This window comes from Helianthus annuus, chromosome 1, assembly GCF_002127325.2.
Source record: "Helianthus annuus cultivar XRQ/B chromosome 1, HanXRQr2.0-SUNRISE, whole genome shotgun sequence".
In the NCBI taxonomy this organism is placed as follows: Eukaryota; Viridiplantae; Streptophyta; class Magnoliopsida; order Asterales; family Asteraceae; genus Helianthus; species Helianthus annuus.
Window position 1 is genome coordinate 144261644 of NC_035433.2, and position 24035 is coordinate 144285678.

The window sequence follows — 24035 nt, forward strand, 5'->3', positions numbered from 1 at the left end:
TACTTGCAACTGGAACCGTATAAATTTCCTAACAAAACACAACATTCCATTTCATAAACCACTGAAGCTTAAAAAAAGATATGCAAGTGTATAGATGTATAAGAGATTAAAAGTGTAAGCCAACAAGTGACTTCTTAACCTACAGGCTCAAGCTAAAACATTTTGAACGACTTCAAATTATTGTTCAACTATAAGAGGAAATATGTTAATGGGCTAACTAGTAATACTATATGTGAATGAAATAGTATATTTGCCTGTGTTTACTGAGTTTCTGCAACAAAGGAACATAGAGTGATCCATAATTTGCTCCATCCTTTTTGACACACTGTCAATCAAGCATAAAAAAACAATTACTTATAGAAGATCATAATAAGAAGGATTTACAAAGCTTCACTAAATATATATACATATATAAAAGTGTTTATCCATTTTGTTTTGTGAAAATCTCTGTTTATCAATTATTTTCTATTCTGGGATTAATTTAACAGGGAGCTGGGCCAACACAAACGCTTCTGTAAAACATCATCCATTGGCTTCTTAGCGCTGAGAATTGTAAACAAAAGAGAAGTGTCAAAACCATAAAATATAAAAATAAAAATAATTGGTATTAAACCATATGTTTATCATTCAATATAGTAATTCTAATATCAGTAAATGAACATTCCTTATGCTAATTAGAAACATACCAGCCCATTGTGATGATAACCTTCGGTTAAGCCATTCCCACCTACATTACATGGGTAGTAACACTAGCACCAAGAAAGTTTTAATAAAAGTCTTTATGTAAACAGTAAACCATAAAAGTTTCAAAATATGTATAACAAGGAGATAATCACCTCTTAAGTTATTTGAAAGATTTGAATCTGAAGCAGACATCAACGATTGGATAATCATATGAAGAAGTGTTGGTCGCCACATGTCTTGATAGATCTGAGTGGGATACCTGGTATTTTTCATTTATATAATCTTGTAAAGGTAAAACACTATTTCAAAAACCTGAATTATGAGAGATGATACAACTATACAAGTTCTGTTAAAGTTATCTACGTAATCAAATTAATGTTCATTGTGGATATCAAATGAGGGTTAGATTAAAAGTCCATGGGATTGTTCACTACAACTTTCACTCTTCACTTCACTGATATGCAGTTATTTTCATATTGCAATAACACACAATGAAAATCATAATGAATATGCCAATCACAAAACTATACATACACACACACACATATATATATATACTCACACACCTTAGCAAGATCTACCTCGGTAAACCTGAAACAATCAATTCGACCCATTCCACTACCATATTTGCATATAAAACCTTTTTTAAATGATCTGCACTTGCAAGATGTCTGATCCCATTCTCACTAACAAAACATCATATAGAGAATTAGACCACCCGTTAAGAGGGGGTGTTTGGGCATTTTCCCCCCAAAAAACCGCCCCACAACGCCATTCAACCGCCCTTGGGGGTTTTTCACAAAAAAATGCAAGAGACGTCCCTTTTTTCACACCGAAGTTCTAATTCTTTGGCAAATGACCGTGCATCCCTTTTTGTTTGGCCAATATCAATTTTTGATGGTTTTTTTATTTAGATTCTATTACACCCCTTTTAACATAATGCTCTACACTGCCCACATCCCCACTACACCCATTTTAGAAAAACACCCCATAATGCCCCATTGATGACGTGACTGCCACATGGAGCAAAACGCCCAAGGGTGGGGGCATTATTTGTGTCTTCCACTACATATAGTCATAATATCATACTCAAAACTTAATCCCAAACGCATTTATTCTTTATACTATTTTATCGCCCATCATAAAGAGATAAAAAACTAAATAAGCAAATGAAAAGATCTTTCAAGACTTCTAAACTCTGCATACTTGTTGAACACAGTTGACTATAAACTTACATTCAAAACAACTCAAAAATCCATATAAACTAGCTAACCATTGACATAAACTGCTACTAAATTCAGGGAAAACAATAATAAATCCGGATCCTATATCGGGTTATCTTTATTTTTAAGCCGGATTACCATACATCTCAAACATAAATCATTCAAATAAAATACCCAGATTAAAACCCTAATTATACCCACATCAAAAGATCCAAGAAACTAAATCTATCAATTAAAAAATCAAACTTGAAGCAGAACACAACAGTTATAATCTCCTGAACAAATAGTGAAATGATTAAAAAAAAAACAAGAGAATAAATTAAAATACCTTACAATAGGGTACGATCACCTCTGAAGAAAACAAGCAAGTGAAACCAGGAGAAAACTGTAATATGATATATTAAAAACAAACCCTAACACGCTCGATGAATTCACCTTTCTCATTCAATTTGGATTTCAAAATACATGTACTGTTCGCGAAGTTATCGTTGTGTTTCTTCAAAACATCGAACATCGAAGCTTTAACTCAAGTGTATGTGTAGATACCGGAAGACCAAACGAATAATTGAACGATTCACGGATGTTATCATTGGTTTCTTGTGAGAGATCATTTGATTGAAAAGCATAAAAGTATATGTGTTGGTGAAATTGAACACAAACAAACCCTAGATCAGCTTATTTGTTGGGTAAACCGATAGAAACAAGACAAGATTAGGGTGAAGATTGAGAGGATTTGATCTGAAGCGAGGGTTGTAGTGTGTGGTAGATGAAAAATGAGGAGTTATGAGGATAGATAGAGGCCGGGTTTTGGGGGTTATTAGGTCGATGGAGGGAAGCGAAAACTAATTGAAATTTTTGGGGGGAAATATAGGGGGATAAAAGATGCGGTCATACATTTAACCGCACTTTTTCGTTTTAGGTAGACAAAGGATGTACTTTTTAGTTTTAGGGGAGGGCAAAAGATGCGGTTTAACCATTTAACTGCATCTTTTAGTTTTGTCATCCGTATTATTTGCTCAATTTTGTACTAGTGTACCTCACCGCACTGTCGTGCCTTCGGGCGAGTGTTCACGGGATTCGGCCCTAGGTGAGGTTTTCCCCGGTTCGGAAGCAAGTGTATCCCGATGTGGTGAATTTCGCCAGTAGCCCATTTGAAGGATTCGTTGGCCGTTTAAAAAAAGTAGTCACTAGTTAATTTTGTTAATCGTGACTTTTAGCATTCACATCTATGCTTTACCATTTGTCCTCAAGGATAAAGCTAAGGTATGGCTACATCTCATTCTTTCCAGACTTTACCATCAGTTTTACCATTTGCGGGATTTACAGAGTACAGTTGTTGTTGGTTGTTGTATGAATGCAACTACCTAAGACCTAGTCACCTAGTGGTATGGCGTTTGCCCCGTATAAAAGTGATAAGCGTTCAAATCATTGCAACGCGCGGTTATACAAACACCACGAACACACTGTCCGGACACCATTGACGTATCATACTGGCCACATTGTTGCACGGATCTTTTTTTGGCCCCGGTCTATATGACTTAAAGCTGGTTGAATACATACATGATAATTGAATACTTGGCAGGAATCTTGGCAGATTATTCATCTTTTATGTCACTCATACATGATAATCGAATGCATTTTGCAGAATGGTAGGTCTCCTGGTGAATTATTTTGGTGGTTCTTAAATAGTTTTTGACACAAAGGCATAAAGTATGTCACATAACTTTATTGGGAAGTGGGGCAAAACATTGATGATAATTGAGAAGTGGTGCAGGCTGTCAGTGATAATTGAAGCCATGGGTATTCGAACAAAAGTTGTGTTAAACATTTTTTTTTGGAATAATATATTAAAATTAGGAAAATTACATTATTAGAATGACACATATACTGGCAACAAGCTGTGCCGTAACCCTTTTTTAAATAGCAAATTTAACTATCAAAAACGAAACTCTAGTTCCTCGACGTTGAGAATTTGTTGTGCACGATATTTTGCATTCTGTCCAGAGAAAACTGACAACTTCAGGAGTAAGGGAACCAAAGGTAATGTATCAAAGGAAAAAAGGAAGGAAGATATGTTGATTCTCAGTACAAGTTTTCTCATACTTAGCAACTTTCTTTGATTCTGTCTTCACACAGCCTAGCCATCCACGAAATGGTTTTCCTTTAACACAACAAGGGGAACACCCTGGTAAGGTCCACACAAGCGTGTTTCCTACCTACTCAACTTAACACAAGAACATCCGCTGACGGATGAGTAGACCTCGCTTCAAGTGGGTGTGTCAGCAAATTCAGAGGTGCCTTTTTTCCGCAAAGATTTATGCTCGTTTAAGTACATCAATAGGGCTTTCCTGACCAAGTCATGTTTGTATTTAAATCCTGGTAGCTCCTTGCAATGGTCTGCGTACTCCCCAAAGTTACCCAAACAAACCTTACGGAAAACTGGGCAAAGCTCATCAACTGGAAACAAAGGGATCATTAACCGGTATTTAAGGATACCCGATAATCCACCGCTAACATGTGTTGGCCTAGCCCTTCAATGGGGATAACGGTCAAGAAATATTGAGTATGTGGGCCCCGTAGACACTCTAACACCGCATTCTGGCGCGGGGATAGGTTAAACCTTTACTATATAGGGCACCCGCCAAAGTATTTTGGGCATTTGGAGGGGTTGTGTCCTTATTAGCAAATTCGCCAAAATCAAGATCAGGAATAGACCTGTGCAAGCTACCCAACATACACCCATAATCAACGTCCAACCCATCAATACCACTGTCCCGCAGAATATGGTCTTGTAAACTCCAAGATTGTGCTTTCTAAGACACGAAAGCGTATGTTGATACATCTTCTGCCGAATATGGTTCTAAACCCCCCAAAACGGATGGGCAAGAATGCCAACCACCATTGAAAATCTCCAAAAACGAACCCTCACAAACTACAATGTCTTTGAAAGCATCCCAAAGGGCATTGTTATTCCACCACTCTAGGCTCTAGATCGGTTGATGAATAGTATCAGGTGACGTTTAATTTCATTAATTTTGCTGATTTTGTTAAAGTTTTTTTTAACGTCATTGTGATAATCAATTGATGTTTTTTTTTTAATTAATTTGTTCACTATCGTTTGATTATATGGAGTTTGATGGTAGAGTTTTGTTTATATTTTTAGGTTTACGTTAAAAAGATCTTATCTTTATGTTGACTAAAGTGTACTGTTTTTTTTATTTAAGTAAATTACCAAAATCATCCCTGCACGTTTGTCAGTTTCATCCAAAACAACTTTTTAGATCATATGGCCCTTCACTTTTGGGCTAATTTGTCATTTTTCATTGAAACCTCTAACTTTTTTTTTAATGACAACATATAGGATCTTGAAAATTAAGTGCAAAACTTATATATTTTAAAGACAAATAACACCGTTTAAAATTTAGTATAAAGATAAAATTACAAAACCTATAATTCACTCTTTTATTTTTGTCTCTCATTTCCTTTAGGTGGGCCCTTAAGACCAAGAGTGCCCCTTTTAAATGGCATTAGGCTACACGGTATGGGGTCTGTCCCCCATCCGTCTTGGACCGGTGATGGTCTGAACACCATGCCGCCCCCACGTCCCGGCTTCCCCGTCCTTTTCTCGCCGTTTGCGACGTTCCAAAAGTGGTGGGCCCCAATCCGAATATGACCGTTAAAAACAAAAAAAAATATTAATTTTCAAACGGCTAATTTTTAAATTTTCCCCCATTTCACTTCCATTTTTATAAATACTCACCTATTTTACTCATTTTTTCACAACTTTTCACCCACTACAATCTCACATCTCTCTCACATTTTATAACCCCTCTTCCCTTTTTATAAAAACTCATCTATTTTTATATCCGCTAGCACCCCATCTCTCTATAAAAAATTATCATGTCTTCACCTTCTCCCATTTCTTCAATTTCTTCTATGTCTTCATCGGCTTCGTCTACGTGGTATTCATTATCTTTAGAAGAGGATGGTATTATGCACAACATGATTATGAACGCGGCTCAGATCTTCATGGCGGCTGATGAAGGGTCGTCCCAGCGGCTAACTAGACGAGCAAAATATAACCGAGACCAAGAAGGTATTTTACTTTTTTTTCCTTATGTTTTATATAGATTTGAAAATTTATTTTATAATTAATTTCATTTATGTTTCGTTTTAAATTTATAGCCGGCCACGATAACCTAGTAGCCGATTATTTTGCCGATGAACCCGTGTACCCAGCCGAGATTTTTCGACGTCGGTTCCGCATGAGTCGTCCACCGTTTTTACGTATTGCAGGCAACATGCCCAGTCTGATCCGTTTTTTACATTGCGAAACGACGCTAGGGGGCAAAGGGGTTTCAGTAATTTACAAAAATGTACGTCGGCCATTCGCCAACTTGTGTACGGTTACGCACCCGATGCATTATACGAGTATATTAGGATGTTTGAAAGAACCGCACGTCGATGTTTGCACAAGTTTTGCGAATGGGTTGTCAAATTGTATAGCAAGCAATACATGCGGAAACCGAACGCAAACGACGTTCAAAAATTATATCAAGCACACGAACAGAGACATGGTTTCCCAGGAATGCTCGGGAGCATTGATTGCATGCACTGGCCGTGGCAGAACTGCCCAGTTGCCTGGCAAGGTCAGTATACTAGGGGAGATCATGGACATCCGACTATTATTCTAGAGGCTGTTGCGTCACAGGATCTCTGGATATGGCATGCTTTTTTTGGTCTACCTGGTTCGCTCAATGACCTTAACATCATATACCAGTCACAGATATTTGAGGATGTAGTGGCGGGTACAGGTCCAGACACAAGCTTTACGGTTTCGGGGGTGGAATACAGGCGAGGTTACTACCTAGCCGATGGGATATACCCAACGTACTCGACAATCGTTAAAACTATTCCGCACCCAACAGACGACAAAAGAAAAAAGTTTGCGAAGTTTCAAGAGGGTGCGAGAAAAGATATTGAATGGGTTTTTGGTGTTCTACAAAAAAATGGCACATCATTGAACATCCAGCACGTTCGCAAACACCAAAGAGGTTACGACACATTATGTACGCTTGTATCATCCTTCGTAACATGATCATTGAAGACGAAGGTAGAGCGATATGCGAGTACGACGAAAACGCGTCTACTGGAAATTCTGTTCCAGTTAGTGGGGAACAACAAGATTTGAACATGTTCGCTCTACGTAACGAGTACACACATCATAACCTACAAGCGGACTTGGGGGAGTACATTTGGAACAACGCTCAAAACGAACCCGACCACGACATGGAAGACGAAGACTAGTAGCTTATTTTAATATATTAGGATATTTTTAAGTTTATTTTTTTAAGTTTATGTTTTTTTTTAAATTTATTTTTTTAAGTTTAATTTTTTTTTTAAGTTTATGTAATGTTTTTTAATATTAATGAAAATATTTTGTTACTTTATTTGTTGAATGTTAAAAAAAAGTTGAAGATTAAAAAAAACAAAAAAAAAAAAAAAACATAAAAGTGGTGGAGGACTATGACTAGGACCATCCTCCCATGCCCTCTAGTTTTGGAGGATGGACCATCCTTGGGAGGACTATGACGTGGCGCCTACGTGACGGATCATCCTCCAAGGATGGTCCATCACCATACCCACTAGCCTTAACGCTCTCCAATTCTAAACTCACACGCTTAAAAACTATTTCTATCTCATTATTACACTAAAACCAACTATATTTTATCTCTTATTTCAATTAAATAATAGTTTTTTAATACCTTTATAACTATTTTTCTCTTCCTTACTCACAACCACTTTCAAAATATATTAAAAAGTTACAGAGGACGAACAATGTCTCCTCAAATATACAGACGAACAATAACATTTATTCTCTCCTCCACTTACAACCACTTACACCCATTTTTTCATAAATAGAGAACACCCTCATAGAATTTAATGTCGGGGATGTGAATGATCTCACAAACTTGTTTTAAATTTTTCAAACTTAACAACAGGGGCCTTTGCTCCCCTTCCTTACAAGATAGATCCACCAGTAGTAAACTGTTAAATTGATTATATGTTAACAACTAATGTCATATCACCTTTTTTAACAACTTAGAAAAATGTCAAGGGGACACATAACTAATCACAAGGACAATTTTATTTTATTTTCAATACAAACTGATACAACACACAAACATAACCAAAGTTAAAATCCGTAGCATCATCGCCGGTCATAGTTAAAGCACACACCATCACACACTAGCTACATATATAGTGTGTCGTTTTTACTAGAGCGTACCCAAAGAACATGATCTTCAGGTAGAAAATGGCAAATCGTTGCACTTCCTGGAGTAACATTAAGCAATTGAAATGTTATATGTTTCGGGTCCCATTTTGAGGTCTCAGTATGGCAAATCACGACGATTTTCACTTTGGTACCATCAGCACCCTCCAAAGAAGCCACATAAGACTCGGTACCAACGCTTATGTGACAATAAAAGACAGCATAGGTGTAGTTTAGCCTATGGCAAACCACGAGTTTATTTGCTATAAGCTTTTTGACTGACTCGATCTTGTAGTTTTGTGATGGGGTAGGTTCTTTAGTGTATACTTCTGTTGAAAGAGCTTTGACCCTTTTACCTAATTTTGTGGTAGTGAAATCGACCATGGATTCTAATGAAGTTGCGCAAAATATTTCCTCACCTTCGACGCCTTTGTGTTCACATATGTCAATTGTTTGCTTCATCATTTTGGCTTCCATTGAGTCATGTTTAACTGAAAACTTATTATAGATTTCGGGAAGATTTTTTGATGAAAAGGGTATCGAATCAGAGATGTTTTTAGGTAGAAATGCCGTTTTTTGGTCATTTTTCATGAAATATGAAGGGGTATGGTCCCAAAAAGTCGCGCAAACCTCATAACAGGTTGCACGTGAGACCATACTCCTTAGCATAACAACTTGATAATAACAGCCTCGCGCAGCTTACGTCACATTATGACTTAGCCCCGCGCGAGAAAGAGCACATAATGAACTCAGATAGCAACACTTAGTATAAAAACAATGGTATAAGTGAACACACTAACCCCGCGCGGGTTAGTTGCCACCAAACAAAATCCTCTCCATAGGAAGACGCGCTGTTACCTACAGAGGTACACAGGGTACAAGTGGCAGTAAAAAGAGCCAATGAGCGTCCAGCAGGCTCTGTTCAATCGTGCGCCACGATCTTCTGACGATAAGTACACAAGGACGCCTACATGGCACCAATCAAGAGACGGGGACAACTGTCCCACGATCTCCACTTGTCTGCTGATGACAGAAGGGACAACAAGGCCGACAACAATGACACGTGGCTCCAATCAAGGTGCGCCAGCACCGACGAGCATCTAGAAGCCACTAAGCAGTCGAGGCCAGCGAGGCAAAGAGCATATTCGTTGTTGTCCGTTTCTGGCCCAAGGCCCATCAGCCCACAACCTCTTACACCTCTCCGGCTATAAATAGAGACCTTACTTCACAGGTTAAGCATTCTATTCTCTCGGCTCTCACTCTTTACTACTTAATTACTCTCAAAGCAATCGCTTATTCTCACGCCGGAGCCCGGTTAAGAGGGAAACCCCCACATTCCCCTCTTAACGAGTAACGGTGTTCTGTTTTGCAGGTTGAGTAACCAGTCGGAGCTCAAATACCTAAAAGAAGATTAACCTCTATGAAAGGAACATAAACCCATCTAATTAATACCTTAATTAGAACCCGTGTTTCTTCATTGGCGCCCACCGATTTTTTCTATAACCACCCTCATCTTCTTTATTTGAGCCTTTGACATCTTTTCATCCTTCGACTATGACCGGTCAAGGAATCTTTCCAGAGTTCGGCTTCGGAGCCAACTCCAACACGGCCTTGGGTGAAGGAGTCCAAAACCTCCAAGCCCAAATCGAAGAGATAGGTGAAGTTGAGATCACCAACACGGGGGGTCAGCGCGGGAGCGTTACCCGTATCACACAAATGGCTACCCCAGGTAACAACGGCGAAGGACCGTCCAACCCGGTGCCACCTCAAAATGTATCTGCATTACTTGGCTTACCAGAGGGCGAAACCCCAGCCTCGTGGTATGCCAAGAACATCGCCACTATCAATGCAGCATACCAATCGCTCATCGCGCAGCAAGCAGTGTTGACGGCAGAACCGTCCTTGGTCACTCCTCCTAGTCAGGGGGTGCGCCAAATGCCACCACCAGCCAATCTTCAAGGCAGAACCAACAGGCCTCCCCCTACAAGACGTGTAAGCGTACAAGACACGCGCGATACAAGAGGGGAAACGGATAGTCACTATGAATATCCGTCGAACCTTCAACGAGGCCCTGTTCACAGCCGGCTCACGCCGCGCAACATGAACAATGAATGGGAAGAAACCGACCCATATGATCCTACATGGGAAGGTGATGAAGAGTCGTCAGTCTTCAATCGTTTACCAAAAAACCACGAGTACTATAAGCCAAGACAACACATTGGCTATACAGAAGAGGCTGAAAGAGATTTCCGCCTGGCTTACAGGCCAGCGGAAGCTGCGGAACACTCCAAGTTTATCCCGAAAATCGCACTCGCACCACTCTCACGAGAGAAGCTACCCCCAACCGTTGGGAAATTCAATGGGTTGACTGACCCAGACGACCACGTCAGAACATTCACGAGTGTGGGCTGCATGGGAGGTTGGAACATGCCCATGTGGTGCCACCTGTTCATTCAAACGCTGACCGGAGCGGCTCGCGCCTGGTTTGACAGCCTTCCGCCCGGAAAAATTAAGTCATGGACAGACTTCAAGACACAATTCTTAAGCTATTTTAGCCAACAACGTCGCTATCAGCGTGATACGGCGGAAGTAGAAGACATATGGCGAAGGGATGGTGAAGGTCTGGAGGACTTCATCACGCGTTTCAACAAAGAATGTTTAGAGATTGGCGGCGTCAGTGAGCAACTCATGCGCTGCCACTTCAAGAAGGCTATACGCTGTGATAGCCTCATTAGAACCATCACAGGCAAAGATGGGATGCCAAAAGAGTGGGATAAACTGATGGAAGCAGCAAAGATCGTCGCGCAAACCGAGGAGTCCCTTGCTGGTGGAAAGGGTTATTACTCCGAAGATCGATTTTCAAGAGCAAACGAGAGGCCGCGCGACAACAACAACAACAAGCGCAACAAGTACAAGAGTCATGACTGGAAGTCTGAGAGACCCAGAGGCCGCGACGACAGGCCACGTTACAGAGAAGATGCGCGAGATACGATTGACCGAATCGGTTACAAGAAAGCAGTCAGAGACGACAACCGCGACAAACACTGGACTCCGCTCACAAAAACTCCAAAAGAGGTGTTGATGACGGAGAATGTCGATTTCAAGGCGCCGAGGCCGATGACAAACAAGAAAGGGCAAGACCCTAACTTATACTGCGATTTTCACAAAGATTCGGGGCATTTGACCGATGATTGCTACAGTTTGCGCCAGGAAATCGAAAGAGCGCTCAAAAGCGGCAAGCTAAGCCATTTAGTGAAGAATGTACGCAAGGACACCCGTCAACTCCAGCGTCATGATGAAGGCAGCCACAAAAAGGTGAGACGGCTAGAGACTCACATGGTCAACGGACCAAGATACACCGCGAGAGAAAAGGGCAAACGGCCCTACGAGCCTTCTTGGCAAGAACAGCAAGTCATATTCCCAGTAGTGCGCGGCGGTCCTCGCGCTACACGACCAGTCGTCATTACTGGTATAATTGGTCACTATGAAACAGAGTACATCTTCATCGACCCAGGAAGCACAGCCGACATCATCTACGAACAATGTTTCAATCAATTCGATGAAGAAGACAAAGCGAGACTCGAGCCAGTCGATTATCCTTTGTCCGGCTTTTGCAACGAAATGGTCTTCCCTCTCGGCCAAATCAGTTTCCCTGTCACACTATGTGACGGGAAACATTCAAGAACAACAAATGTGAACTTTATGGTAATGCCAGTGAAATCAAGGCATGATGTGCTTCTTGGAAGGGAAACACAAGGCGAACTAAACATGGTCACTTCAACACCTCATTCTGCCATAGGTTTTCCTACCAAGACAGGCGTCGCAATCATATACGCCAAGAAAGAAGTGATGTCAACTGAAGAGCTGCGCCCAACAAAAGCGGCGAAGGTCTCTACGACCGAGCCAGAAAAATGGGTCCTAAACCGCAAATACCCAGAGCAGACAGTGACAATTGGCCACGCCATTTCGTCAGACATCAGAAAACATTTAAAGCAACTGCTGTTCCGCAACATGGATATTTTTGCTTGGACCCCGTCAGATATGACCGGCGTCCCGCGCAACATAACCGAACATTGCTTAAACACGTACCCTTCTGTAGAACCAAAAGCCCAGCGAAGGCGCAGCCTAGGCGCGGATAAGACAAAAGCGATGAATGAGCAAGTATGTGAGCTGCTCAAGGCTGGAATCCTGAGAGAGGTAAGATACCAAAGCTGGGTCGCGAACCCTGTGATGGTAGAAAAATCAAATGGCGGATGGCGCATGTGCGTTGATTACACTGATCTCAACAAGGCGTGCCCAAAGGATTGCTATTCCTTGCCTGAGATCGATAAAAAAATTGATTCTCTCGCGCCATACCGATGGAAGTGCTTTCTGGATTGCTATAAAGGATACCATCAAGTGCAGATGAAGCTAGAAGATGAAGACAAGACAGCCTTCAGGACTGATCTTGGAATATTCTGCTACACCAAAATGCCTTTTGGTTTAAAGAATGCAGGCGCGACCTATCAACGCTTGATGGACAAAACCTTCGCAGGTGACATCGGAAAGCACATTGAGGTTTACATCGATGATCTAGTGGTGAAAAGTCCCGAAGAGGACCAAATGTTAAAAGACATCGAAAAAACGTTCAACTCATTGCGCAGCGTAAATATGAAACTAAACCCAGCCAAGTGTTCCTTTGGCATGGAAGAAGGGAAGTTTCTGGGCTTCATTGTCACAAACGGCGGTTTCAAGGTGAACCCAGAGAAGGTACAAGCTATAGAACGAATGCCCTCGCCAAGGAACATCAAGGAAATGCAACGACTAGCCGGCCGGCTGGCCGCGCTAAATCGATTTCTTTCCAATCACGCCGCAAAGTCGTATCCCTTCATTAGCACGTTGCGCAACTGTGTGAAGAAGCAAGAGTTCAAATGGACCCCGGAAGCCGAAACAGCTTTTCAACAAATGAAAGCGTGTCTGATCGAACTCCCTACGCTGACGGCACCGTTTGAAAAAGAGCCCCTTGTGCTGTACTTGTCCTCCTCGGATAAGGCAGTAGGGTCAGTATTGTTGGTAGACAGGAACGGCGTGCAAACCCCGATCTATTACGTCAGCAGGATACTCACAGACCCAGAAACAAGATATTCCACAATGGAAAAGCTGGTTCTTGCGCTACTACACGCCTCCCGAAGATTGCGCCGATACTTCACAGGCCATGTGATAACTGTGCTTACCAATTTCCACATTGGCACTATACTTCAGAAGCCTGAGACATCAGGCAGATTGGCAAAATGGGCCATTGAACTGGGCGGCCATAACATCTTGTATAGGCCGCGCCCAGCCATTAAGGGGCAGGTCCTCGCCGACTTCATCACAGAAGTGCCGGCTGATAAAATCAAGGAGTGTGAGATGGTAGAGACGCCCAAGGAAAACACAGCAGAGGAGATTTGGATGCTTTACACTGACGGGGCATCAAATGAAGATGGCGCGGGAGCAGGTTTACGTCTAGTGAGCCCAGAAAAGCACGAGTTTACTTACGCCATTAAGCTCGACTTCAAGAACACCAACAATGAAGCTGAGTATGAGGCTTTTCTGGCAGGCTTACGCCTCGCCATCAAGATGGGAGCAAAAAACTTGCGCGCACATGTGGATTCACTCCTGATAGCCAGTCAAGTAAATGGCATATACGACGCGAAGGGTGAAGTCATGGCTTTATATCTGGAACAAGCGAAAGAATTGCTCCAACAATTCAAAACCCACGAAGTCATACATATCAATCGCTCAGAAAACAAGCCCGCAGATGCCCTGAGCAAGCTCGCCTCGACCTCCTTTCAACATCTAGCCAAGGATGTAAGGATAGAGGTACTCAAAAACCCATCGGTTTTACTGCGCCAAGTTAACGTAATCGAAACAGGGCAGACATCATGGATGACCCCTATCATCCAATACTTGGGAGAGGGGGTGCTTCCTGAGAACAAAGCGGAAGCAAGAAAGATCCAAAACAAAGCCCTACAGTACGAAATGAACAACGGTATCTTGTACCGAAAATCCTTCTTGGGACCACTACTGCGCTGTGTGGACCCCCAGGACGCGAATTATTTGATAAGGGAAATCCACGAAGGGATTTGCGGCATCCACTCCGGACCAAGGATGGTCGTCGCGAAGATCATGAGCGCCGGTTACTACTGGCCGGGTATGCATGTTGACGCAATGAAGGAGATCCGCAAGTGTGACTCTTGCCAGAGGCACGCTCCAAAAACGTTGCGGCCTAAAAATGATCTTATCCCCGTGTCCACCGCATGGCCCTTTCAGCAATGGGGAATTGACATGGTAGGACCCTTCCCGGATGCCCCCGGCGCCGTAAAGTTCATCATAGTAGCTGTCGACTACTTCACGAAGTGGGTAGAAGCCAAAGCCCTTGCATCCACCATAGCCATGATTGTGCGCAAGTTCATATGGGAGCACATCATATGCAGATTCGGCCTCCCGCTCAAGATCGTGACAGACAACGGCACCAACTTCGCGTCAGACGATCTTAAGAACTGGATGAAGGAGATGAACATTGAACACACTTTCACCTCCGTTGCGCACCCACAAGGCAACGGACAAGTGGAAAGTGTGAACAAATGCATCGTCGAAGGGATAAAGGCCAGATTAGGAACAAGGCGGCGCGGATGGGTCGATGAGCTCCCAAGCATTTTATGGGCTCATCGGACCATGCCAAAGACAAGTACCGGCGAAACCCCTTTCAGCCTAGTCTATGGCTCAGAGGCGGTAATCCCGGCAGAGATTGGCTTGCCCTCGCCGCGAATGACCACGGTCAACACGGTTGACAATGAAGCAGAAAGGCGTCTAGACTTAGACTTGTTAGAAGAACGGCGTGAAATCGCAAGAATCAGAGAGGCCAAATACAAAACCCAGCTGGAAAGGTACTACAACACAAGGGTTCGCATTTGTACCTTCAATCCAGGGGAGTACGTCTTTCGCGACAACGAAGCGTCAAATGCGGAACGCCCAGGGAAATTGGCACCTAAATGGGAAGGCCCATATCTGATTCATGAGGTCCTAGGCAAAGGGGCCTACAAATTGCGCACCTTAGATGGCCACATCTTACCAAGAACTTGGAATGCGCAACAATTGCGCAAATGCTATATGTAACCTTTTCGGCCTCGCGCCATTTTTCAATTTCGCCACGCCGGCTACGAGCCATTGGCATATATGTATGAAGGCCTAAGAGCCAACTTCTGATTTGAATGAAAACATATGACATGTTCTATTACATTGTTTTTTCGTTACAAATGCATGTTAAACTTCTGATTAGCGCGAAAACACTCCAGCATTTTGAGATGGTTCAAAACCACCTCCAAGGTCCTCCGCAAACAAAGCGCGAGACCGGGTGGCCACCTTATGCTTAGAAAACGCTTCCATTTATTCGAGCTAATTTAACCTAAGTTTTTACAGCAATGCAATAATTGCAACAGAAAAAACGAAGACATTTCATTGTCATTAAAACTGCGCAAAAGCGCATCACTTACAATCAAGTCAGAAACAAAGGCACAAACGCCTATCAACAAACTAACAACCTACTCTATTTGTCTTCTTTCTTCTCACCATCATCATCTTCGTTCCCCTCACCATCGTCGCCATCGTCATCACCTCCGCCATCATCACCAGCTGCTTCCTCATCAGATGATTCAACAGTAATCGGTGGATCAAGGATCGCCTTGAGGCGCTGACACCAATCATCCTTTTTTAAGGCACTAACAACCAAGTCCATGATGGGCAAGGAGAGGTTGTCATATGAGTTCTCAGCACTGGCCAGCGCAGCATCAGCTTGTTCCGTCACTGAGCAATGACTTGTATCGAATTCTTGTCCCAGCATTCGCTCAACGTGATCAGCACACTCCAGGTAACCTCCTCGATGACCAACTGCACGCGCCGCATCCGTAAGAGCAGCAACAGCGCGATCTAGCTCGCCGGCGTTCAAGATGGAATTGGCAACCTTCATCAAAAGAGGAGCATTAAGAATAAACTCTTCAACATGTTAAAGAAAAAGGTAAGGCAAAAAGGACTTACCAGCACTATTCCCCGAGTGCGCATCCATTCTGCTTCAGAAACAAGCGTGTCCACAATGCCTTGGGCCTCAGAATAATTTGTCTGAGCCACGTTAAGCGCCGCAGTGCTGACAGCACGCGCCTCCTCAGCATCGATGGCCTTGACCTTCTCTGCCTCAAGGTCGATCTCCAGGGACTCACATCTGTCGATTTGTTCATCCAAGCGACGTTTGAGCTCCGCAATCTCAACGTCCTTGGCCTGGAGATCTTTGTCCTTGGTGGACAGCTGAACCTTAGCTTCAGACAACTCAACCTGGAAGTTGGCAAATGACTTAGAAATTTTATAAACAACAAAGGAGAAAACGAAAGGAAAATCAACTAACCTCCATCTGTTGTTTAGCGGCTGTCTCAACCTGCGCTTCCTCCACCTTCGATGTCAGCTCCACTATCTTAGCCTCAAGACCAACAATTTTTTGTCGAGCCGCATAGGCGCGCTCGTTGTCCTGGGCGCAGATGCGCTTGAACTCGGCCTTCTCCTTGGCCAGTTGCTCTTCCACATTATGAAGTTTCTTTTGCAGGCCCTCGCGACCCCACTCTTCAGCTTTCCTATCAGCCTCAAACTTGGCTTTCTCCTCATCAAATGTGGCCTTAGCCTTCTCAAATTCACCAACACGTTTTAGCACACGTTCTCGGTAAGCCTCCCAGTCGGCGCGCTCTCTGACCATTGTTCGCCATTCACGAACTATCTGATGGTTAGCAGATCGAGCGTTGGCCTCGGCAAGAATGTAAGTGCGGTACAACATTTCATGCGGCTTCGCCTTTTGACGGTTAACTTCGCCAGGAGTGAATTGGTTCAAGTACCAATCGCGAGAAGGACCAAATTCAACAAACGTATCCTTCTGCCTTAAGCTCCAAGGGGCTTGATGAGGAGCATCACCACGTTCCTCGTCAGTATAAGTTTTATAATATATATCCCCGACGGTATCCTTCGCACCTATCACATTGGGGTTATAGCCCCCAGCTCCTCCAGAGCTTGCACCACTAGACACATAGCGCCCTAACCCCTTAGAAGTAACAATCGGCGCAGCAGGGGGAGGTTTTGGGACACCAGACTGCCCTTGAACAGAAGACTGATCGGCAGCTCTTTCTTTCCTCGCTTCTTCCGCCTTCCTCTGCCTATCCGCCTCCTCCCTCAGCTTTCTCTCCTCTTCCGCTTTCCTCTTCCTCTCCGCCTCCAGCTTTCTCTCCTCCTCCTCCTTCCTCTTTTTCTCTTCCTCTTCTTTGCGCTTTAGCTCTTCAGCCTTCTTCTGCGCAGCAATCCTACTCTCTTCTTTCCTCCGATCCTCTTCTGCCTTTCGCTGCGCTTCAGCAGTTTTCGCAGCATCACGCGCAGCAGAATCGGAAGGTTCAGTGGCAACCTTAGGTCTTTTCGTGCTGGGTTCAACAAACTTAACCCCCTTTTCAGGGGTCTTCTTCTTGATCTCTACAAGAATAAAGCAAACGCACTTGAGCAAAAAAGAGGTTAAATTATAAAGAAGGGAGATAAGAGCATACCAGGAGAAAACTGGTATAACGAGCGCAACTTGCTCTTCTTCCCAACAACGGGAATAACAACTGAAACAGGCGCAGAGGCCATACCAGTTGTCGCCTCGCTTCTACCCCTCTTTCTTCCAATCAACGGGGCAGTCTCTTCTTCCTCTTCTTCTTCATCCTCAGGTTGAGATGGAGTTGCGTCAGCATCCGGGTTACGAGAACCCGCGCTCCCAGAGCCCTTTGACCCACCAGCGCCAGTCTTTCCCATAGCTGCATATGATAAACCTTCATAAGAGTCACTGATTATCACGTAATCGTCTAAGTCACGTTGCCGGAGGCGAAGCGTACCTTTGACAGCAGCAGTAGTTGCGCGACTGGCGCCAGGACCCTTGCTGGTCACTTCAACATCCGCCTTCTTTTTCTTCTTCGAAGGTTTCTTCTTCTTCTCCTCTGGGTCAACCCCCAGATCGCGCAACACACCTGCAAAGATTTTAGGCAACGAACTTAACTCGCCATTCGAAGACCCTACTGACTCCTCGCTGGAAAGATAGAAAGTCTCTTTCCCAGCAGAAGTCACAGAGCGCAATGGACGAGGTTTAGGATAGTGCGCACCTTCAGTTGCATCCGGCGGCGAGGCGAAGGCGTCAGCAGCAGGAAACATGAAGTTCCCCTTTATCTGGTCATACCAGCCTTCCTCATCATCGCGCAGAGGGCGAACGCCCATGGAGCCACCAAAGGCTGGGAAGGCAGCCTGATAGAGTTGCGTCTCTACACAACAAAAACAAAGTATAAGAAACCAGTTAAGTGAATGTACTCGGAAACAAAACAAAAAGGGGGAAAGTATCTAACCTTGATCCCCGATCTTCAAGACCGGGAGTTCCCTGCTACTAGGTGACCACTGGTCACTCATCTTGGCAGCAACCAGAACATTCTCCCCAAATACCCGGTTAGGGGTTGCGGTAAGCCGCTGATACCACTGAGCAGACTTCGGTATAGGAAGGTCCTCCTTTGGTATAACCTCGGTCCATTCCCTAAACGGCATAGCTATTGGCAAGACTTCCTCCCGGATGAAGAAGAACTTGGGTTTCCAGTCATGGAAACTCTTGGGAGGATTCAACAAAATCTTCTTAGCCGTACCACGGCTAGCAAAAGAAAAGAACCCCATTGTTCTTTGCAGTTGATAGAAGACACGAAACTTATTCACCGTCGGCTCAATGCCGTGGGATTGACACAAGAACTCAAAGTGCCTCACCCTCACCATCCCAGGTGGGCTTAACTGTGAGATATGAAACTTGTAGTAGGACAATATGCTACCAAAGAAGTTAGTCGCCGGCAGCCGGAAGTTTCCTTGAAGGAAGAAGTCTTCGAACAAAGTAATGTAACCGGGTGGGGCATCAGCCGCGGTCTGACCCTGAGCAGGGTACCGGGCATCCCACTCCGGTGGAAACCTAAAACTTCGAACGATCTGTTCGAATAAACCTAAGTCCCATCTCAGGACTGGGACTGGCCCCTCCTCACTAGCAGGAGCTTCTTGATGTTCTTCGCTCATGTTTCAAGAAAAAGCTGGAAAAAACTTGAAGAAAGTTTGAAGATTTGAAGAAAGTTTGAAGAAGATGAAGAACAATATGAAGACTCAAAGAGAAAAAGGGAGAAGAAACGAAGAGAAAGTGAATCTCTCACCTTTCTCTTCGGATATATATACCCATCGCATTTAATGCGATGGGTAACCGTGCCGCACTCGCCGCAGGGGCAACCAACGAGAGGTTGCCACGTCAAGCGGAAAAGCAGGGACGACGGTTACCACGCGCGCGTGGCATCCACTCTCCTGACATGAAGTGCAACCGCCGCAGGCGGCATGACGACATCCGTGCCAGGGGTCAACTCAAGCGTCGCTCTCAGCGACTTATCTCACCAACCTGTCAGAGGTTCAAATTTCGAAGTTTCCCGCCATAAAACGTGCAAGTAACTTCATGCAGAAGTCACAAGAGTCGCGCCAGATATACGTAAACTGCTAACACCTCGCGCGATTAAAAGGACAACTTCCCCTTCTCTTATTTTTATCAAGTCCAGAGCTCCAACCACTTGCGTTGCGCATGGTGCAGCACTGGACTGGGGGGACTTGAAGGGGTATGGTCCCAAAAAGTCGCGCAAACCTCATAACAGGTTGCACGTGAGACCATACTCCTTAGCATAACAACTTGATAATAACAGCCTCGCGCAGCTTACGTCACATTATGACTTAGCCCCGCGCGAGAAAGAGCACATAATGAACTCAGATAGCAACACTTAGTATAAAAACAATGGTATAAGTGAACACACTAACCCCGCGCGGGTTAGTTGCCACCAAACAAAATCCTCTCCATAGGAAGACGCGCTGTTACCTACAGAGGTACACAGGGTACAAGTGGCAGTAAAAAGAGCCAATGAGCGTCCAGCAGGCTCTGTTCAATCGTGCGCCACGATCTTCTGACGATAAGTACACAAGGACGCCTACATGGCACCAATCAAGAGACGGGGACAACTGTCCCACGATCTCCACTTGTCTGCTGATGACAGAAGGGACAACAAGGCCGACAACAATGACACGTGGCTCCAATCAAGGTGCGCCAGCACCGACGAGCATCTAGAAGCCACTAAGCAGTCGAGGCCAGCGAGGCAAAGAGCATATTCGTTGTTGTCCGTTTCTGGCCCAAGGCCCATCAGCCCACAACCTCTTACACCTCTCCGGCTATAAATAGAGACCTTACTTCACAGGTTAAGCATTCTATTCTCTCGGCTCTCACTCTTTACTACTTAATTACTCTCAAAGCAATCGCTTATTCTCACGCCGGAGCCCGGTTAAGAGGGAAACCCCCACATTCCCCTCTTAACGAGTAACGGTGTTCTGTTTTGCAGGTTGAGTAACCAGTCGGAGCTCAAATACCTAAAAGAAGATTAACCTCTATGAAAGGAACATAAACCCATCTAATTAATACCTTAATTAGAACCCGTGTTTCTTCAAAATACAACTTGAATTCTTTGCCTTCATGCAAATCTTTTTCTAAGAAAGGTTTTGCAAGTGAGTTATCTTTTTGGTGATTATGGGATGCATCATAATGGTGATGATGTTTTACCTTATCCTTGCATGAGCCATTAAAGATAGGAAGTTTCCGGGGATGACCTTTTACCTCATCCTTGGGTGCGACGTAAAAGAAAGCAGTATTCTCAAGACCATCTTTTACCTCATCCTTGGGCGCGACGTAAAAGAAAGCAGTATTCTCAAGATCATCTTTTACCTCATCCTTGGGTGCGACGTAAAAGAAAGCAGTATTCTCAAGACCATCTTCTACCGCATCCCTGGATGATACGGAAGGAACTTTCTTCAAATCATCTTTTACCTCATCCTTGGGTGCGACGTAAAAGAAAGCAGTATTCTCAAGACCATCTTCTACCGCATCCTTGGATGATACGGAAGGAACTTTCTTCAAATCATCTTTTACCTCATCCTTGGGTGCGACGTAAAAGAAAGCAGTATTCTCAAGACCATCTTCTACCGCATCCTTGGATAATACGGAAGGAACTTTCTTCAAGTCATCTTTTACCTCATTCTTGGGTGCGACGTAAAAGAAAGCAGTATTCTCAAGATCATCTTTTACCTCATCCTTGGGTGCGACGTAAAAGAAAGCAGTATTCTCAAGACCATCTTCTACCGCATCCTTGGATGATACGGAAGGAACTTTCTTCAAATCATCTTCTACCTCATCATTGGATGCGGTACTTGTGGAAACTTTTTCCAATCCATCATCCCATGCTATAAAACCAACAAAATCGTTTCATAAGTGACTAAATTTAAGAAGCAATATAACAAAAAACAAAACAAAGATCATTAGATCAACCTTTAGAGTATAAAAGATCCTTGATTGCTTTTGGGATAGGAGTGTTTGGCAATACAGATTTCCAATACACTTCAGGAGTCACTGCATGACTTCCTACAAGTGCTAGCTAATAACCAAATCACAAGTAAGAAAATTAACTTAAAATAAAAATATTTATAGCTTCTATACTTTCATTATACACTTCATTGCAACTAAACTATAACTGAATACTAACGCTTCAATTCAAATACCATTTGTGTGTTGCACAAACACTTTCATACATTAGGATTTAGATTTTCAAATTCTTATTTTTCTAGTCTACATCGATCGTGTTAATTTACGTGTTAGTCAAATGTTGTAATTTTATAATACTTCTCTCAAATATCGGAGTATTATATACGTTATTAGTTTATATATTAACTAGGTTATAACTCTGTGTATTACACGAGTTAAATAAATGAATTTTATATACCAAATAATAAAATAATATATCTTTAAAAACCTTTTTATTGCACGAGTTGAATAAATATAATTTTATATATTAAATAATAAAAAGTTATATCTATATAAACCATATTATATTGTACGGGTTGAATAAATGTCATTTTATATACCAAATAATAAAAAAGTTCTATCTTTAAAACCACGTGTATTACACGGTTGAATAAAGTAATACTGTTTACCAAATAATAAAAAAGTTATATCTTTAAAAACCCTCGTGTATTACACGGCTTGAATAAATATGATTTTATATACCAAATAATAAGAAAATTATATTTAAAAAAACGAATGGAAATACTTGGTACGCGATAGATATGGTGATTACGAAGATAATTAAAATAGTATCATGTTAATCTAGAATAATGTTATCTCACCATTATTACCAGGATATATATTTTTATTAACGTATTGACGTAAACTTTTTTTTTTCACGAGGTTATTATTGATGTAAAAGAAGTCGAAACCAACTGTTACAAATTTTAATACATAGCCATATCTTCGTTTAGAACCCATCACGAAACGTGGGCAATTACCTATTAGTTTTAATTTAAAAGGCATCATTTATAAACACATTTTAACCATACATAACAGGAAGTTAATTATAAACTTTCATAAACATTATAAAAAAGGTAAAAAATTACTTTAATGTTAATCAAAATTTTGAAGCCCTAAATTTTAATCTGTTTTAGCCATGACACTTTTTTGCTTTTTGAAAAATTTAATCTCAACTTGTTGCCCGGCTACCTGCCATTGTTTTGTAATTACCCTTTTTCGTGTGGAATGATATAGTGCTTATTTTGTTAAAAAAAAATCTCAATTAAAATTTCACCAAACTAAAACTGGTTAAAAAAATAAACCAACCAAAACGGTTTGATTCACTAGTATAGGATTTGGAATTTGTTTCTTAACTTAGAAAGGTATGCAATGAACTAACGTAATAAGTAAATAATATTCATAGTTTTGGATTAATAAACAAGTTAACCAACATTTTATTTGTATATAAAACTCCGTTCAGCTAAACAAAGTATATATTCATATTCATAGTGTGTGCATTAATAAACAAGTCATGGCCGTCTCCGAGAATTTTTTAAAAAATTAGGTCTTCGACGAGATTTAAATCAAATACGGGTACCAGTCTTGATAATATTGATATCGACACCGACGTTGTTCGGTCGAAACTATACACTACTATTATGAATATGATTATGTTTTCAACAAAGTTTACACCCTCTTTTTTAATAAGATCGTCGATTGGTAAGATGGTAGAAGATCTTATAAAGCAACAAACAGCCTCGAACTCAGGACCAGGAGCTTAAAACCAAATCCTCTACCAACGATCTATGAACGGTTCCGACATAGTATTTCTAGTGATATGTAGAATACACACACACACACATATATATATATATATATATATATAATTTGAAAACATGTCAGATATCTTATCATCCAACAAAACTGAATGACGAAGGTGGAAGATATACTTACAGAAAAAAGTACATAAACGTGGAGAAGCTTGAATTCCATCTGAGAGAACCGAAGGTAGATTTGATGATCTTTGAAGCAGATTGGATTTGATGAAGTATTTATAGACTGGAAAATGGAGCTGAACGATGCGTGACAACACTTATCAACAAATTAATTAAGAACGTGTTATAGATATGGGCTACTACCACCTCACATCCATATTGCAGGATAAAGTTTAAGCATCACATACATGCCCACACATAAGGGGTACTGGGGTAGGGGCGCCAATCACTCATGACTCACTCATCACTCACAACTTCCAATCAAGTTCTATAAATGCCATCAAACATTATTCCGTGATGGATCACTCACTCATCACTCACAACTTTCAATCAAGTTCCGTCATGTCATCAAGCATTATTCCGAGATGGATTTTAGTGGAAATGTCATCACTAACCACACCCAA

At 42.3% G+C, this 24035-nt stretch overlaps 2 protein-coding genes and 1 long non-coding RNA gene across 17 annotated transcripts; all 3 read right to left on the reverse strand.

Annotated features, from left to right (window-relative positions):
- Nucleotides 1-253: 253 nt before the first annotated feature.
- On the reverse strand, nt 254-2862 carry LOC118480979. 2 transcript variants are annotated; one of them, XR_004864257.1, is made up of 5 exons: nt 2236-2862; nt 837-943; nt 687-749; nt 408-543; nt 254-325 (listed from the first exon to the last, which is right to left on the reverse strand). It is a non-coding gene; the product is annotated as an uncharacterized LOC118480979 (long non-coding RNA). The 2 variants fall into 2 exon arrangements; XR_004864256.1 differs by having other exon boundaries at nt 256-543.
- A 5175-nt stretch (nt 2863-8037) lies between these two features.
- On the reverse strand, nt 8038-23794 carry LOC110933533 (BURP domain-containing protein 5). 11 transcript variants are annotated; one of them, XM_035976043.1, is made up of 6 exons: nt 23591-23794; nt 21623-21728; nt 21485-21537; nt 21118-21226; nt 20753-21069; nt 8038-8778 (listed from the first exon to the last, which is right to left on the reverse strand). In XM_035976043.1, the coding sequence occupies exons 1-6, from the start codon at nt 23627-23629 to the stop codon at nt 8161-8163; spliced, it is 1242 nt and encodes a 413-aa protein (XP_035831936.1). In that variant the 5' UTR covers nt 23630-23794; the 3' UTR covers nt 8038-8160. The 11 variants fall into 11 exon arrangements, with proteins under 11 accessions (XP_035831936.1, XP_035831924.1, XP_035831932.1 ...); XM_035976031.1 differs by having other exon boundaries at nt 21118-21273; nt 21322-21537; XM_035976039.1 differs by having other exon boundaries at nt 20753-20914; nt 21023-21069; nt 21118-21537.
- Nucleotides 15445-20189, reverse strand: LOC118479231. 4 transcript variants are annotated; one of them, XM_035976024.1, is made up of 7 exons: nt 18597-20189; nt 18360-18515; nt 18096-18227; nt 17769-18017; nt 16598-17697; nt 16237-16527; nt 15445-16162 (listed from the first exon to the last, which is right to left on the reverse strand). In XM_035976024.1, the coding sequence occupies exons 1-7, from the start codon at nt 19294-19296 to the stop codon at nt 15749-15751; spliced, it is 3042 nt and encodes a 1013-aa protein (XP_035831917.1). In that variant the 5' UTR covers nt 19297-20189; the 3' UTR covers nt 15445-15748. The 4 variants fall into 4 exon arrangements, with proteins under 4 accessions (XP_035831917.1, XP_035831914.1, XP_035831911.1 ...); XM_035976021.1 differs by having other exon boundaries at nt 17769-18227; XM_035976018.1 differs by having other exon boundaries at nt 18096-18515.
- Nucleotides 23795-24035: the final 241 nt, after the last annotated feature.

Excerpts from the sequence above, each read along its gene's own strand:
- LOC118479231 (XM_035976016.1), bottom strand. The coding sequence starts at position 19,296 with ATGAGCGAAGAACATCAAGAAGCTCCTGCTAGTGAGGAGGGGCCAGTC. Across the intron at positions 17,698-17,768 it reads GTTATACCAGTTTTCTCCTG|AGATCAAGAAGAAGACCCCT; the intron begins GTATGCTCTTAT and ends TTATTCTTGTAG. Across the intron at positions 16,528-16,597 it reads CCGCTAAACAACAGATGGAG|GTTGAGTTGTCTGAAGCTAA; the intron begins GTTAGTTGATTT and ends GCCAACTTCCAG.
- LOC110933533 (XM_022176755.2), bottom strand. The coding sequence starts at position 23,629 with ATGGAATTCAAGCTTCTCCACGTTTATGTACTTTTTTCT. Across the intron at positions 21,729-23,590 it reads ACGTTTATGTACTTTTTTCT|CTAGCACTTGTAGGAAGTCA; the intron begins GTAAGTATATCT and ends TTTGGTTATTAG. Across the intron at positions 21,538-21,622 it reads GGATCTTTTATACTCTAAAG|CATGGGATGATGGATTGGAA; the intron begins GTTGATCTAATG and ends TTGGTTTTATAG.